The sequence below is a fragment of the Carlito syrichta genome, unplaced genomic scaffold (assembly GCF_000164805.1).
Source record: "Carlito syrichta isolate Samal-C Ts95f unplaced genomic scaffold, Tarsius_syrichta-2.0.1 Scaffold304708, whole genome shotgun sequence".
NCBI classification, from domain to species: domain Eukaryota; kingdom Metazoa; phylum Chordata; class Mammalia; order Primates; family Tarsiidae; genus Carlito; species Carlito syrichta.
In genome coordinates, this window is record NW_007248804.1 from 183,083 (window position 1) to 201,747 (window position 18,665).

The window sequence follows — 18,665 nt, forward strand, 5'->3', positions numbered from 1 at the left end:
TGACTCCAACTCAAAAAAAAAAAAAAAAAAAGAGTATGTAGTATTTGTCTTTCAGTGTTTGAATTGTTTTACTTAAGGTAATGGCTTTGGCCAGGCATGGTGGCTCACACCCATAACCCTAGTACTTGGGGAGACCGAGATGAGAGGATTGCCTGAGCCCACCGGTTTGAGACCAGCCTGGGCAACTTGTCGAGACCTTATCTCTACAATATATCAAGAAAAATTAGCTGAGCGTGATGGCACATGCCTGTAGTTCCAGCTGCTTGGAAGGCTGAGGCGGAAGGATCACCTGAGCCAACGGGTCAAGGCTCAAAAAAAAAAAAGAAAGATACTGGCCTCTAGTTCTGTCTCCACTTGAATTCTGATACCTCATGCCTGACCATCTCTTCCATATGGATGCTGGCCTCACCTTGCCTATGCTGTGCTGGGTTGCGCTTTTTGTGTTTGGACTCTGACCTCCTGTGCTGGACTCCTCACTCAAGATCTGGCACTCTGTGCTGGACTGTCCATCCCTTTCCCACTTTGTAGATACCATGTATTTTTATATGTAAGGTACATGCAATGAGATACACAGATCTTACATGTGCACTTTGATGGTTGTTTGTTTTTTTTTTTTTTGAGTTGGAGTCTCACTCTGTCACCCAGGTACAGTGGCATGCTCATGGCTACCCGCAGCCTTGACCTGCTGGGTTCAGGTGATTCTTCCACCTCAGCCTTCCAGGTAACCAGAACTACAAGCTCATGCTACTACGCCTGACTAATTTTTGGTTTATTGTAGAGACAAGGTCTCGCCAAGTTGCCCAGGCTGATCTCGAACCCCTGAGCTCAGGCAGTCCTCTCCCCTCGGACTCCCAAAGTGCTGGGATTACAGTCTTGAGCCACCGTGCCTGGCCTGGTGAGTTTTGATTAATGTATATATCAATTGATAGCCATCAGCCTGGTGTCCCCTGCCATTTAATTTCCACCTTTCTGTAGTCACTCTGGTTTCTTTCACCTTTCTTTTACCTGTTCATGAACTTCATAGAAATTGGAGTAACAGGCTGGGCTCAATGACTCTGTCCTTAATCTCAACACTTTGGGAGACCAAGACAACTGGATTGCCTAAGCCCGCAAATTTGAGACCAGCCCAGGCAACTTGGCAAGACCTTGTCTCTACAATAAATAAAAAAATTAGTCGGGCGTGGTAGTATATACCTCTATTTCCAGCTATTTGGAAGGCTGAAGCGGAAGGATCACCTGAACCCAGCATTAAGTATTGTGAAAACCTAAAGTCATTATACAGTTTTAATAATGTAAAAAAACCAAAGAGAAAAATAAACCGTTTATTTTTAAAAATTAACTAACTTATTGTATTTTGAAGATGTGGGGTATAATTTAGGATTAGGTATACAAGTGATCATCTTACAGGTAAAGTTTGGGCCTCCCTTTGGTCCCCACTTTGCCTGGTTTGAGATCAGGTATCCTTTTTTTGAGTTCGAGTCTCACTCTGGTCACCCAGGCTGGAGTGCAGTGGCATACACACGGCCACTGTAGCCTTGACCTGCTGGGCTCAGGTGATCCTTCCACCTCAGCCTTCCAAGTAGCTGGAACTAACTGGCTTGCGCCACCCTGCCTGGCTAATTTTTTGATATATTGTAGAGATGAGGTCTTGCCAAGTTGCCCAGGCTAGTCTCGAACCCATGGACTCAGGCAATCCTCTCACCTCGGCCTCCCAAAGTGTTGGAATTATAGGCGTGAGCCACCATGCCAGCCTGAGATATCAGGTACCCTTAATAATGTTATATGCCTCCCTCCTCTGGCAGTTTCCAGCTACTGCTAGTCCCTTTCTTACAGAATTGTAAATATTCAGGTTCTGCTTATGAGTGAGAACATGTGGTACTCAGTTCTTTGTTTCAGTGATAAATCACTGAGTATAATAGACTCTAAATCCATCTAAGTTCATAATTTTGTTCTTTATGGCTGCATAATATTCCGTTTTGTGTATGTACCACATTTTTTATCCAGTCCAGTTTTGATCGGCAGCATGATTGGTTCCATGTTGTTGGTATTGTAAATACTGCTGTAGCTGGGCTCAGTGGCTCAGCCTGTAATCCCACACCTTTGGGAGGCTGAGGTGAGTGGATTGCCTGAGCCTGCGGGTTCGAGACCTGCCTGGGCAGCGAGACCTCATCTCTACAATAAATCAAAAAATCAGCCGGGCGTGGTAGCACATGCCTGTAATTCCGGCTACTCGGAAGGCTGAGGTGGAGGCTGCGGTGGCCGGGAGCGGCCACTGCACTCCAGTCTGGGCGACAGAGTGACACTCCAACTCAAAAAAAAAAAAGTAAATACTGCTGTAATAAATAAATATGCTTGTGCAGGTATCTCCTGCACAAGCATATATCTCCAATCTCCAATCTTTTGGAGAATGATTTAAGTTCCTCCGGGTATATTCCTAGAAGGGAGATTGCTGGGTCATAGGGAAGGTCAATTTCTAGTAGTTTTAGGAATCGCCATACTGTTTTCCATAGAGATTATCAGACTATCTTAATGACTGTAGTTAACTAAACAGATTATATTCTTGAGTTATGTGTCCACCCATACAGTCAGCTCCCAGTCCTGTACCTGTTACTGTAGTAAGGGATTAAAGGTGTCCTTAGGAAACTTAATCTGGAAATTTTTACTGTATTGTATAATTGGTGATAATAACCAAGCAGTTATTCTGATTCTCTTCCCTTAACGTTTTAAGGAAAATATTTATGAAAATGAAACATAAGTATGTGTTTAGTATATAATTGATGGTAACAGTATTTTTGTTGTTAAGGATGAATTGTCAAATATAAGATCAAAAATTACCACACTTTAAACATTCGTGTTGTGCTCTGAATTCAGTGTCCTGAATTTGGACACTGGAGAATTCTGGTAGGAATATTATGTTTAAGATGTTTTGTTTGGGGGCTTTATTTTCACTTTATGGTTCTGCAAAGGATCTCCCTCTGAACTGTTGTTGCATATTCAGACTACAGACAAAACTAGACCAAGAGTTGAGCTCTTCAAGGGTTTCGTCTAGGACTGCTTAGTATCAATGATGTTTTGGAAATTCTCTCATAGAAGATGCCTGTGTTGACTGGTAACTTTGGATTACTTGATTGTTGCCAGTGCTTGATAAATGGTGAGGAAAGAGGAGAGAGGCAGTGAGAAATCTCATTTCTGATCAGTTCTGGCCAAATTGAAAGAAAGAGCTTTTAATTAAATTGTCCTCAGTTTATTTAACTTGACTTTAATACCGTCTTATCTTTCTATTGGTAAAGAAAAAAACTAACAAATGTCTTTTTTTTTGATCATATGTACATTACTAGAAGAAAGCTTTTAATATTAAAGACTTATGTGTTCCTTTAGCTTCTATGGTTTGCAGCCCACTGAACTTATGTTACCATGTGAATAGCTAATCTAAGTGGCTAAACTGTTGAAAGATAGAAAACCAAAACCCATTTCAGGAAACTATCTGCTTTGCTCATCTTTGGATAGGATTCATTCTCGTTGGTAGTGATTTTCTGATTTTGTTTTAAAATTTAATTTTTAACTACTTTTTTTTTTAACCTAGGTTGCAAAACGCCCTCTTGTGCTTGAGATCTACAGACTACATGCCCTGCCAGAACTAACCAATGGTTTTTCATCTCCTGAAGATTAGAAACACAAATATGGTGCCAAAAGAACTCTTCACCTTTCTCTGACTACAGTTTATTTGGACATACTTTTGTTTTGGAGAGAAATTTACACACTGCAGCTACTTGCTGTACAGAGATTCTGTCGTGTAGGATCATGGACCATCCTAGTAGGGAAAAGGATGAAAGACAACGGACAACTAAAACCATGGCACAAAGGAGTACACACTGCTCCCGGCCGTCTGGCTCCTCGACAACCTCTGGGGTTCTTATGGTGGGACCCAACTTCAGGGTTGGCAAGAAGATAGGGTGTGGAAACTTTGGAGAGCTCAGATTAGGTAAGAACTTGTTGTGTCAGTGGCCTCCACTTATAACAACAATAATAGCTATAAAAAGCTGTAGTGTGTCTCAGGTCAAGCAGTTTATAGAGGGTTGTTTTGTTTTGTTTTGTTTTGTTTTGTTTTGTGTTTTTGAGATGGAGTCTTACTCTGTCACCCAGACTGGAGTGCAGTGGCCGCTCCCGGCCACTGCAGCCTCGACCTGCTGGGCTCCAGCGATCCTTCCGCCTCAGCCTTCCAAGTAGCTGGAACTACAGGCACGTGCTACCAGGCATGGTTAATTTTTTATTTTATTGTAAAGATGAGGCCCAGGTGGGTCTCAAATCCGCGAGCTCAGGCAATCCACTCACCTTAGCCTCCCAAAGTGCTGGGATTATAGGCTGAGCCACTGAGCCCCGCTAGTTTATAGTTTTATGAGAAATTTCTCTTGAACCTCTTTTTATAAGAAATAAAGAATTCGTGAAAGGGGCTATAGTCATTAACAGTTATAGTTGTTATCCATGGCTTATCTCTCCTTATGTGTGCTTTTAAATTTTCTAACAATTATGAGATTTTATTATACAGGTAGAACTGCATACAGATACCAACAAGATGCAGGTTCTGATTTAGTAGATCTGAGGTGGAATCCTGAATTCTGCATATTTTACAAACTTCCAGGTGATACAGATGCTGTTGAGCCTTAAAGAAGGGAGTAAGGCCTTGCTGTAATTCAGACTCTATGCCAGGAAAGGGAAGTCAATTCTTTCTTAATAATGCTCAGGCGTAGTCTGCAAGCATCTACAGTACATCCTGTTTATAGACGTTTTCCAACAGTGTACGTTTCTTCCTGGAGTTCCCAACATTTGGATTGAGTTAGAACTCCAAGAAGACATTAGGCAATTTTATTTCCCAACCAGGGGAACTGATTTTCTATTTAAAGTTTGAATTTACAGGTGAGATGACAAATAATGACAAAATCAACCAGTTTGGAGATGTGAGACTGGGAAGAAGGTGCATTGGGTATTTGTGTACCTTTTAATGGTTCTTCCTTGATGAGTGGAATAGAGAAAATGAAGGACCATATAAATGTATAAAGTTGGAGATTAGCTTGAAGAATGTGATAGGGTCTCCTTTTAAGCTTTTTTTTTTTTTTTTTTTTGAGTTGGAGTCTCACTTTGTCACCCAGGCTGGAGTGCTGTGACACGCTCTCGGCCACTGCAGCCTTGACCTGCTGGACTCAGGTGATCCTTCTCTCTCAGCCTCCCAAGTACTTGGAACTACAGGCGTGCGCCGCCATGCCCAGCTAATTTTTTGATTTATTGTAGAGATGAGGTCTTGCCATGTTCCCCAGGCTGGTCTCAGACCCCTGGACTTAGGCAATCCTCTCACCTCAGCCTCCCAAAGTGCTGGGGTTATAGGCATGAGCCACCACGCCCTGCCAGCCTTTTTAAAATAACTGTCGAGAGACTGTACATAATTATGAAGACTCAATTGTAGGAAACTTTAGCCCTTTGTGGAGTGGTAGGGTGGGAACATGAAGTGATTGTCATTTGTTACCTCTGATGGTCCTGCGAAAAGAAGATAGAAAAAGTCTTACCTCTGGTCCCCCATAGACAGCCTTGGAGAAACATCACTATACTAACCAGAGATAACTGGTATAGAAGTAAATTTAAGGATGCTGAGAATGAATTTATTTTTACCAGTAGAAAGGTGGCAACCTGAAATTTCAAGACCTATCTAGGATAATGAAAGGGGTTTTATTTTATCTTTGTGTTTATGTTCAGGTTAGCAAAGCTGGCAGGTGCCACTGACAAAGGGAAAAGATGTTTAATTTCTCACTGCTTGACTTCCTAGTAATTACAGAGTTGTGTTAGCAACTAGTTTTGTGAATGTTCCTTTATGTCATGGGGTTGACTTTAATAATAGCACTTGCATTAAATAGATTATGACATAAACATTCACAAAATGATTACTGAGATGCATTTTCTAATACATGTAAATCTGAATTCCCAAAACATCAGAAAATTGTTTAGTTTCTGTGAAAGTGAAGAAAAACCTTGGTCAGTGAAAACTGGAGGTCTGTTTAATCACTTAAGTCTAGATTTGTATTATAAGTTTATATGGGTGTAGAAAAATCCATTCAGTTAAAAGGATAAGTCAGATATTTTCTTAGTATTATGCTTTATTTCCTCTCATGAATCCAGGATAATTTTGATATTTCTCATTTCGACTTGTCTATAGAGTCAGTAGAAAGAGCTTGTCTTTCTTTTCAATTCTTCTCTGTTCATCAGGTTTTAATTAGCCCTGGGACCATATTGTTAAGACATTGTATCTAGAAATACTTTTTTTGAGTTGGGGTCTCACTCTGTCACCCAGGCTGGAGTACAGTGGCACAGTCAGGCTCACTGCAACCTTGATCTCTTCGTCTCAGGCGATCCTCTCGCCTCAGCCTCCTGAATTGCTGGGACTATGGACGCATGTCACCATGTCTGGCTAATTTTTAGATTTTTTTTTTGTAGAGACGAGGTCTTGCTATGTGGCCTAGGGCAGTCTTGAATTCCTGGTCTCAAGGGATCCTCCCACATCAGCATCTCAAAGTGATGGGATTACAGGCTTGAGCCACCACACCTAGTCTAGAAATTTTTATTAGCAGAAACCAGGAAAGGTACTTTCTTTCTTTCTTTCTTTTTTTTAATAAGGAAAGGTGCTTTCAGAATCACGTGGCATCTTCCTAATAACAGAGTGGGTTGTATACCCCATTCCATCATTCCTTTGCTGTCAGAGTAGTAAGTAGAAGATTGTGTAGATAAGCAAAGATGCTGCCACCTACAAGATCTCACTGTCTTCACTGTTCCTCAAACAGTGAAGGGTATTTCTGCTTCAGAGCCCTTTACACTTATAGTGTCTTCTGCTTGCAGAATTGTTCCCCTAGAATTTTGCATAGTTGTTTTTCATCCTCCAGGCCTGAGTTTGTATGTTACCTTCTCAGAGAAACCTTCTGTGGCTTCTTTCTTTCTTTAATTTAATTAAAGTACTACATTTTAACCGGGCTCGGTGGCTCAGCCTGTAATCCCGCACCTTGGGAGACTGAGGTGAGTGAATTGCCTGAGCCCGCGGGCTCGCGACCTACCTGGGCAACTTGGTGAGACCTCATCTCTACAATAAATCAAAAAACTAGCTGGGTGTGGTAGCGCGTGCCTGTAGTTCCAGCTACTTGGAAGGCGGAAGGATCGCCGGAGCCTAGCAGGTCGAGGCTGCGGTGGCTGGGAGCAGCCACTGCACTCCAGTCTGGGAGACAGAGTGAGACTCAAAAAAACAATAATAATAATAATAAAGTACTACATTTCTCATCTAGCACATTCTATCCCATCAAACTGCTTTATTCATTGCATTCTTCGTGGTCTGAAATGACCTTATGTATTTTTTACCTGTTAATTGCCTCCTTACTTGAATATAAGCTCTTTGAAGGACTGGAATGCTGTCTGTATCATTTACTGTTATTTATTTATTTATTTTTAGTGGAGTCTCATTCTGTCACCCAGGCTGAAGTGCAGTGGCATGGTCATGCTTCATTGCAACTGTGATCTTCCGGGCTCAGGTGATCCTTCCACCTTAGCCTCCAAGTAGCATACCTCCATGCTGGGCTAATTTTTTTTTTTTTTTTTTGAGTTGGAGTCTCACTCTGTTGCTAATTTAAAAAAAAAAGTTTGTGGAGATTAGGTCTCACTATGTTGCCAGGCAGGTCTTCAACTCCCGGGCTCAAGCCTTCCTCCCACCATGGCTTCCCAAAGTATTGGGATTACAGGTGTGAGCCACTGCACTTGATCTTGTTTACTGTTATTTATGAGATGGATGGATAGATAGATGAATAGAAGGGGGTGTGGAATTAAAGCATGGGTTCCTTTGGGCTCCAGGTTTATTCGGAAGTGCTGTAGGTAGTAGCCCTATGGAGTCCAGATGGAGAGCCAAAAAAAAAAAAATACAGTGATTAATGCATTTCGGTTCTCTGCAAATGTCTCCACTCTATCTTCCATTTAACAACCACCTCTTCAATATTTACTATCCTGCTAGACTTTGGAAATGAAACAAACAAAAAGATGTAGTTTCTGTTTCTACAAATACCATACTCCACAGTCTAGTGGTAGAAAGAAAGAGAAAAACAAATTGCAGTACAAAGTGTTAAGTGTTATAACATATTGTATGGAAACTACACTGGCAGAGAAGATTTGAAGGAAGAGATATTATTTGATAAATAGCACAGGATTTCCAGTGATAGGCACAGGGAAGAATGACTGTTCAGCTGTAGGATGCACAAGCGCTAGGTGTTGTGAAAGTGCCCTGCATGTTATCAGAGCAGCAGCTAGTTATACATGATTGTGTCATAGGATATGAAGTCAAAGAAAATTGATAGATGAGGCTGTTTGGTATGTTGGGACAAGATTATGAAGTGTTTGCAGAAATTAAATAATTTGGGCTTTATCCTGTAGGCAGTGGCGTGGGATCATTAGAGACTTAACAACAGAGGAGTTATGTCATCCAGACAGAGAAGGCAAGTTGTTTTATAAGACGAGCTAAGAAAGAAGCTGACATCTTACAGATTTTGCTCTATTTGTGGTGCTTATCACAATGTACTTTCTTCCTCTCTCCCTCTATCTCAAGATAAGTGTTAGGAGTACTACTTTGCTTTATTAATCTTCATATCCCTAGCTTCTTTATTTTATTTATTTGTTTGTTTGTTTGTTTATTTATTTAGAGTCGGAATCTCACTCTGTCGCCCAGACTGGAGTGCAGTGGCCGCTCCTGGCCACCGCAGCCTCGACCTGCTGGGCTCTGGCGATCCTTCCGCCTCAGCCTTCCAAGTAGCTGGAACTACAGGCGCATGCTACCATACTCAGCTGATTTTTGATTTATTGTAGAGATGAGGTCTCACCAAGTTGCCCAGGTGGGTCTTGAACCCACGGGCTCAGGCAATCCACTCACCTCGGCCTCCCAAAGCACGGGATTGCAGGCTGACCCACTGAGCCCGGCCTTCCCTAGCTTCTTTAACTGTGCATGGCATGTAATGGATACTCATTGTTTGTTGGGCTGAATAGTCCGCTATGAAAATGACAGTGAGATGGACAGAGGCAGAGGTAAGTTAGAAATTTTAGAAGCAGACTATAAGCAGTATTTGGTTACTAGTTATTTGAGGGGAAGGAGTCAAAGATGACACAGTTTGCTAGCTTGGGGAGATGATGGGGAATAGGAAGGCTTTGAAGGAGATAGGAAATATAGGATAGGGGTGGGTGGTTGAGAAAGCAGGTAGGATAGAGTTTGTGAATATTTGACTTGGAAGAGAGTGCGGCACATATGTAGAAATGTGTATCTGAGGCTTATAAAGTGCAGGCTTGAGACAGAAATTAAGAAATCATCATGTAGGTTAACAAACACAGAAGGAGTGATGAGATGATGCTTTGTGGAGCATGTTTGAGTACCAGAAGGAGAGATGTTAGAAGAAGAAGAATTTGAAGACTAGGGAGGTTAATTAGGAGAGGGCTAATTGTTGCCTTTGGTTTGAATAGTATTTTGTTGTATCTGTTTACCATATTTTCTTTACCCAAACATTCGATAGTGGACATCTAGGTTGATTCCATGTCTTTACTATTGTGAATAGTGCTGCGATAAACATGCGTGCAGGTATCTTTTTGCTATAATGATTTCTTTACCTTTGGGTAGATACCCTATAGTGAGATTGTTGGATCCAGTGGTAATGCTATTCTTAGTTCTTTGAGAAATCTCCATGCTGTTTTCTATAGAGATTGTATTAATTTACATTCCCACCAAAAATATATAAGCATTCCCTTTTCTTGGCATCCTTACCAACACCTTTTTAAAAAATTTTTTTCATATTATCCTTTCTGATTGGTATAAGCTGATATCACATTATGGTTTTAATTTGCATTTCTATGATGATTAGTGATGTTGTGCATTTTATTCATATACTTCTAGGCCATTTGTATCTTGAAAAATATCTGTGTTTTTTTCCCGCTTTTATATGGAGTTACTTGTTTTTCTTTTTGTTGTTTGAGTTCCTTGTAAACTCTGGTTATCATTCCTTTGTCAGATGCATAGTTTGCAAGTATTTTTCTCCCGTTTTGTTGGCTATCTGTTCACTCTGTTGATTATTTCTTTTGCCTTGCAGAAACTTTTTAGCTTAATTAAATCCCATTTGCCTATTTTTATTTTTCTTGCACATTTGAATTTTCTGGAAGAACATCAAATATATATAAAATTATTGTTCATAGTAATATAGTTAAATTTCTTTTGGAATTGTACCCTATTAATTCTAACTTAAGCACTATTTGTTGAAGTTATGCAGCTTAAAAAGATCTTGAAGAAGAATTCTGTCAGCATAATCCACAAATGGTAGGAATGAAAAATTTTGACTACATTTCTTGGCACACAGTCTGTGTTGGTTGCATTAATATAGTAATTTTAGAAGTTACTTTTATCACAGATCTAATAATTGCAGGATTATGTGTTGACATCTTGATTAGTTAACCAGGAGAATTTAATGGTAAAATTTCCAGGCTTACCAAACCAATTTGTAATTGTTGAGGAAGACTACGAAACTAGGATGATTATGGGCAACAGGAGTTTATAGAAATAAAAATTTAATTATGAGGGAAATTCAGAAGCAATATTTAAATGATGTCATTATGTCTTATAAGAAGAAAAGTATCTGAACTTATGGTCTACTTTTCCAGAAAAAAGAAAAGCTTTTATCAAAGACAGTGGAACTTATTGTAAACCATAGTGGGCTTTCAAAGAGTAGATGATGCTTGGTGAATCCAATTTTTTCCGCATCAGGGTTACTAGGGCACAAGAGTACCATAGACAGACACAACATATACTTTTTTTTTTTTTTTTGAGTTGGAGTCTCACTGTTGCCCAGACTGGAGTGCAGATACTTTTTTATAATTTGTTTTTGAATTACAATAGTTATGTTACATAGATTTTATTTATTTATTTATTTTGAATTGGAGTCTCACTCTGTCTCCCAGGCTGGAGTGCAGTGGCAAACTCACGGCCACCCCAGCGTTGACCTGCTGGGCTCAGGCAATCCTTCCGCCTCAGCCTTCCAAGTAGCCAGAACTACAGGCATGCGCTATCATGCCCGACTTATTTATTGTAGAGATGAAGTCTCACCCACTTGCTCGGGCTGGTCTCAAATCTGTAGGCTCAGGCAATCCACTTGTCTCAGCCTCCCAAAGTGCTGGAATTACAGGCTGAACCACCAAGCCCAGCCTTGTTATATAGATTTTAAAGTCCCGATCCCTGCTGTTATGAATGGTTCAGCTCTTTTAGCCATGTGCTATAGATACCCCCTTGTTTCTAAATTATACCTTTATTTTTTTCAATATTAGATACTATATCCTGATTTTCTCATATATGTCATCCCTGATTGACATACATACTCTCCTTACATTCCCAATGTGCTTATGTCATATTTTTTGGTTACCGTTTTTCTACATTTACAGTATGATGGCTGTGGAAATATTGTTTACAGCTGAACCATAAGAACACCATTATAGTTCTTTTTTAGTACGGCCCTATCCTTCTTTTCCTTAGAATTAAAAATTGCTGATATTTGAAATTTTAAACAAATTTCTTAATTATCTGTATACCTTTCATTAATTCTTCCCCTCAAGTCTCCAACAGAATTGTAAAATTTGCCAGTCATATTAGGTAATCTTGTGTTTAGATTCCTTTCTGCTGTATAGCTTTCTTAGTTCTGCTGCCAGTTACCTTTTGTTTATTCACTTGTCATCTTCTAAAATGTTGTTGATATCTCTAGTCTACTGTTTCCTTACCTTATTGTCTTTGTCCTTTCTTGTTTCTTTTGTTATTTCAGTGAGATTTTGGAAATGAATGGAGCTAAATGCCTACATTTTTTCCTGCCATGTTAAACTAGATGTCTCTATATATTGTACATTTTTTATTTTCTAATTAAAAAATTAAAAAAAAAATTTGTGTGTGTCAAGTCCCACTCTCTTACCCAGGCTGGAGTGTAGTAACATGATCATGGCTCATAGCAGTCTTGACCTCTTGTGCTCAGGTGATCTTCCTGCCTCAGCCTCCAAAGTAGCTGGGACTACAGGCATGTACCACCATGCCTGGCTAATTTTTTGATTTATTGTAGAGACGAGGTCTCTATGTTGCCCGAGCTGGTCTCAAACTCCTGAGCTCAAGCATTCCTCCCACCTTGGCCTCCCAATGTGCTGAGAGTACAGGCATGAGCCACCATGTCTGGCTTACATTTTTATTCAGCATGACATTTATTTGACAGACTTTTGTGATATTCTGGTGACATATATGGAAATTATAAGCTGACTGATAAAATCATTTAAGTAGATGTGTAGTTCTTTTAACCATCTTCACCAAAGAGAATTAGTTAATGGATCATTGCCATCACTGAAGCTCAGCAATAGAGTTATGTATTGTGGTCCCATCCAGTTTAACAGAAAATTGAATTGAGACTTTTGAAGAACATACTGGTGAAATATGTTTACAGCACAATGCTCTGGGTGGGACAGCTAATACACTGCTTAACAGAATCAAGATTGAACATTCTCTTTTTTTCTTTTGAGACGGGATCTTGCTCTATGGCCTAGGCTGGAGTGGCATGATTTCAGATCACTACACCCTTACCCTCCTAGCTCAAGTGATCTTTCCTTCTCAGCCTTCCCAGCAACTGGGACTACAGGCATGCGCCACCATACTCAGCTAATTTTTGCATTATTTTGTAGATATTAGGTCTTGCTGTATTGTTCAGGCCTCAATTTTTTTTTTTTTTTTTTAAGATTCTTTCAATGTATTTGCCCATTTCTTGATGGATGACTTAGGAGTATACCTACACTGCATTAAGTGTTCAGTACTCTTTGACTTAAAACGGCCTGACATCTGTACCCCACCCTCCCTATTCACTCAATCTCGCTCCAAGCAACTTTGTTTTGCTGATGTGGAAGAGGGAAAACAAAAACACAGCACTAAAAGGCATCAAAATTGATGAGTTCAAAGACTTGATTTCTTGAATACATATCACTCTGGGTATGTATTCAAGAGAATGCATGTATATGTGCACCAAGACATATATTTAAAAATATTCATAGCACTATTATTCCTATTGGCCAAAACTGTAAATAGCCCAAATATCCGTCACAAGTAGAAGAGATAAATAAATCATGGTATATTCATATAGGGAATATCATATAAAAAATAACTACTAATGCCTGTAACAAAGTGGGTGAATCTCACAGACATAATCAAAGAAAAGAATTCAACCACGTAAGAGTGGGTTATAACTGGGCTTGGTGGCTCAGCCTGTAATCCCGCACCTTTGGGAGGCTGAGGTGAGTGGATTGCCCGAGCCGCGGGTTCGAGACCCGCCTGGGCAGGCGAGACCTCATCTCTACAATAAAATCAAAAAATTAGCCGGCGTGGTAGCGTGCACCTGTAGTTCCAGCTACTAGGAAGGCTGAGGCGGAAGGATCCCCGGAGCCCAGCAGGTCGAGGCTATGGTGGCCGGGAGCGGCCACTGCACTCCAGTCTGGGTGACAGTGAGACTCCAACTCAAAAAAAAAAAAAAAAAAAAGAATGGGTTATAGATCATTCCATCCATATGATGTCCAAAATAAGCAAAACTGGTCTCTTCAATAGCAGTCAAAACATTACTTTTAGTGATGGTAAGTGAGAATTATTAATGGGAAAGTGGCACAAGAAAGCCTACTGGTGTGCCGAAAGTATTCTTTCTCTGAATACTAGTTATATGGGTGTATATATGGATATATAAAAATTTACCAAGCTGTACAGTTAACATCTGTGCATGCTACTCTATGTAAGTCATAACTCAGTACAGTGGGAAAATAATCCCATGTAGCTGGGACTTCAGGCACGTGCCACTATGCCTGGCTAATTTAAAATTTTTTTTTTTTTTTTTTATGGAGACAGGGTATCACTATGTTGCCCAGACTGGCCTTGAACTCCTGCCCTCAAGTGATACTCCTGCCTTGGCCTCCCAAAATGCTGAGATTATAGATGTGAGCCTCCACTCCCAACCCCGATACAATTTTTTAAATGATAACCTACTTACTGTTATTGATAGGCAATTCCTTGAGGGGGAAAAAAATAATACTTGACATGAGAAGAGATTCCATGCTATTAACTGCTAGCCATTTTAGGAAATGTTTCTATGTGGTATACTAATTTTTTTTTTTTTTTTTTGAGTTGGAGTCTCACTCTTTTGCCCACACTGGAGTGCAGTGGCCGCTCCCGGCCACCGCAGCCTCGACCTGCTGGGCTCTGGCGATCCTTCCGCCTCAGCCTTCCAAGTAGCCGGAATTACAGGCATGCGCTACCACGCCCGGCTGATTTTTTTTTATTTATTGTAGAGATGAGGTCTCGCTGCCCAGGCGGGTCTCGAACCCGCGGGCTCAGGCAATCCACTTACCTCAGCCTCCCAAAGGCACGGGATTACAGGCTGAGCCACCGAGCCCGGCTACTAATATTTTAATAGTACTAAGTTAAAATGAAGATGACCTCTGGCTTTTTGTTGTTGCTGTTACTGTAGTTATTATCTTCTTATCCCTAATCATACAACCCACGTAAAGAGCTGCTCTCTGGGTAGAAGAGGAATAAACCAGCTTGTTCTCTCTGCCTTAAGTAGACATGGGTAGGTAACCAATCTGAGTTATGTAAAAGTAGTTACTTGTTTTAACTGCTGATGACCTGAAGTTCATTTGGCTGGATGGATATTTTACAAATTCTGGCTAGTAATTTATTCATGTGCTACTTTCACTTTAGGGCAAGAAAATGTGACAGCTGGAGATCTAACTAAACTGGGAACTCAAGGCTGTATGTTTCTTTATCAACATGGCTCTGAGAACTGAGGCCTGATGGTTCTTTGAAATTATGCTTTGTCTGATGAAGCTTATGGTAAATGTTGTCTGTGTAGGTGACTTACTGAAACAGGAACTCTTTATGCAGAAGGTTTTATGGATGGCATTATATCCAGGACTGTAGTTTCAAAAGGGCTGAGTTTAGATATAAAGTTCCAAAAACTACTGTGTATTACAGTTTATTTTCCATTATCAATAAAAGAACTCATAGCCAGGAAATGAGTGTGGGAAGCATCGTGGATTTTGTGTGATACTAAAAGCTTTGAGTGCTTAAGATTGTGCCAGCTCATTTATGATATTTTTCTGTCCACTAAATTGCTTGCTTTTCTCACAGTTATTGATACATTTTTTTTATTTTTTAACTGACGCACTTGTGAATTTTAACCCTTAATCTTTGTAATGAAATTCTTCCAGAGCAAGATTTCTGAGTCCTGTAGATTATTTGGCTGAATGATTATCTAGACCTCTAAAACATGGCTACATTTTGTGTTGAATATTAAGTTTTAATGATGCATTTATCCCTTTGCAAAGAATGCATTGAGCAATGCTTAACTCAGTAGAATCATCAGATCACCTCCAGTGCCTCTTAGGAATAAGGGTAATAAGTGGGTGACCTGTATTCAGTTCTTTTGTGCCCTTAGAGCAAATAAGTAAACACAAGCAAGTTAGCCGTTTGTGGTGCATCAGCCACCATGTTTGGTGTTACATAGGCTGTCTCATTTGTATTCTTTCATAAATTTATATATCTTTTATTTTATTTTATTTTATTATTATTTTTTATTTTTAGCAGGAGTCTCTTTCTTTTGCCCAAGCTTGAGTGCAGTGGATCACTCATGGCCTCCCAAAGGCGCAGGATTACAGACTGAGCCTCCGAGCCCGGCAGAAAATTTTTTTTTTAAAGTTATACACTGAAAGATGAAACCACTCTAGACCCTAGTGGAAAAAACAGATCAATAAGTGCCTGAAGGTTTTTTTGAACTCTTGGATTTTTTTCTTCAAAAGAGATCTATAGGCTGGGTGCAACGGCTCACACCTGTAATCCCAGTACTTTGGGAGACTGAGGTAGGCAAATTGCTTGAGCCCAGGAGTTCAAGACCAGCCTGGGCAACAGAGCAAAACCTCATCTCTACAAAAAATTTTTAAAAATTAGCAGGTCATGGTGGTATGTGCCTGTAGTCCCAGCTACTTGGGATGCTCAGGTGGAAAGATCGCCTGAGCCCAGGAGGTCGAGCTGCTATGAGCTATGATCATCGTGATCATGCCAAGGCACTCCATCCTGGACAACAGAGTGATACTCTGAGTGTGTGTGTGTGTGTGTGTGTGTGTGTGTGTGTATGCATACTTTCTATAATATAGAAAAGTTTTGCTCCAAATCTTCAAATGAAAATGAGAATCCAAGAAAAGTTTGTCAGGTTAGGCGTGGTGGCTCACACCTGTAATCCCAGACTTTGGGAATCCAAGGATTGCTTGAGCCCAGGAGTTTGAGACCAACCTAGGCCACATAGCAAGACCTCATGTCTACAAAAAAAAATTTTTTTAATTAAAAGAATTAGCAGCTGTGGTGGTGCATGCCTATAATACTATCTACTCAGGAGGAAAAGGTGGAAGGATTGTCTGAGCCAAGGAAGTTGAGGCTGCCATGAGCTATGATTGTGTCACTGCACTCCAGCCTGAATGACAGTGTGAGACTCAAGAAGGAAGGGAGGGAGGGAGAGGAGGGAAAATGTGTCTAATTTATCCTACAGCTTAGTATATAAATGCCCTGGCACACTTCTATATATTCATGGGTGTGCATACCTCAGAGTAAAAAGCTGGCATTCAAGGTTCTTACTTTGTGGTTCTTTCTGGCTTTACTTCTTATCATTTCCTTCCACATACCCTGGACTCTGATTATATAGCCACAGCATGTTAAAATTTGTGTGTTTTCTACCATGTCTTCATATCATCATTCAAATTAGTTGGTTTTTTCCTTCTTCTTCTTCTTCTTTTTAATTTGGTAACAGGGTCTTACTCTGTCACCCAGGCTGGAGTGCAGTGGCACAATTCCATCTCACTGCAACCTAAACCTCCTGGACTCAGATGATCCTCCCATCTCAGCATCCGAAGTAGCTGAGACTACAGATGCATACCCTCATACCGGCTAAGTTTTTTGATATTTTCTTACCATGTTGTCCAGGCTGGTCTTGAACTCCTGGGCTCAATCATCCCACCTTGGCCTTCCAAAGTGCTGGGCTTACAGGTGTGAGCTACCATGCCTGGCCTGTTTTTTTGTTTTTTCCAAGAGGAAATGGCCTTTTTTCTCTCCTCTGCTCATTCTTTAGGGCTCACTTCAAGTGCTGCATTGCCACTCACCACATCATGTGATTTTTTTTTTTTTTTGACAGACTTTTGAGCCATCATGTGCAAGGCCTTATGTGAGGAGCTGGACTACAGTCTTTGAAGGGTGATAACTGAGTGTTGGTCATCTTAGATGTCTGGTGTCTGCATAGATAGATATTAAATTTTCAGCTGCTTTCCCCTCCCTCTAATCTCTTGTTTTTCTAGTTAATCTCTTACTCTGCCTCACAGGTGATTATCCAGAGTCACACATCTGATCATCACCACCCTACACAGAGAAAGCTTTCATTTTAAACTTTAAGATGGCATTAATGTTCTGCAATTATACAGTGACTAGGAAAGAAAAAAAGATGGCACAGATGACTTTCTTCATGTGGACTCAACCTTACTTTTCCAGTCTCCTTTGCTGCCCTAACCACCCCTTCTTGTCTTTACCCCTTCCTGATCCTCATGATGAGGCTTGTCTATCATCCCAGACCACTCTCCATTCTCAGCCCATACCATCTACTTTCTAATTTTTGTTTGTGCTTGTACAGTTTATTCTCCCTGAGATGTCCTCATTCCTTCTTTAGCTGTTGAAATCCTACTCATCTGTATGGTTATGGGTGGAGGGGAGCTGGATAAAGGTCAGAATTACCTACCAGAGACTTCCCAGGTTCTCCTAAATCTCTAAAATTAGTAATTGCTTTATCGTCTTTTTTTTTTGAGTTGGAGTCTCACTCTGTCACCCAGACTGGAGTGCAGTGACCACTCCCGGCCACTGCAGCCTCTACCTACTGGGCTCAGGCAATCCTTCCGCCTCAGCCTTCCAAGTAGCTGGAACTACAGGCACGCGCTACCATGCCCAGCTAATTTTTAATTTATTGTAGAGATGAGGTCTCGCCAAGTTGCCCAGGTGGGTGGCGAACCCGCGGGCTCAGGCAATCCACTCACCTCAGCCTCCCTAAGCGAGGGATTACAGGCTGAGCCACCGAACCCGGCTGCCTTATCGTCTTCTTATAGATCAATATCCAGTTTTATTCTTCTGCTGTGTGTACATACCACCACCTCAGTTCACCTTAAATGTTGTTATCTATTGAATTGAAGATCTGTTACTTTAAGGAATATAGTTCAAATATATTAATCTTTAATAGTATAAACATGCTGTGCTCTAATGAGTAAGGGATAAATTTTAGTGCCAGTACTTTCCCACCTCCCAGGAATTCTTCTTAGTAAAACTGTGGAGAGAGGGATGTCAACAATTCAGAAAGATCCCCAAACACATTTATAATTTCACATGTTTATAGCCTGACCTTTTTATCTTTAAAGTTCTTAAGCTGCAACCTGTATTGAAATTAGCAGGTAAATGTTTGGAAACCTGTAAATCTTCCTCATTATGTTATATGCAGGCAAAAGTTGTTTCTAACTTGTATTCTTTGACACATAAAGGT

General features: G+C 40.5%; 1 protein-coding gene across 1 annotated transcript in view; it reads left to right on the forward strand.

The window, feature by feature from the left end:
• Positions 1–18,665, forward strand: part of CSNK1G1 (casein kinase 1 gamma 1) — a 165,813-nt gene that overhangs the window by 53,904 nt on the left and 93,244 nt on the right. The window contains exon 2 of the mRNA XM_021713741.1: positions 3,584–3,982. Within this exon, the coding sequence (XP_021569416.1) occupies positions 3,802–3,982 (181 nt within the window). The 5' untranslated portion in view covers positions 3,584–3,801. The remainder of the gene's footprint in view (positions 1–3,583; positions 3,983–18,665) is intronic.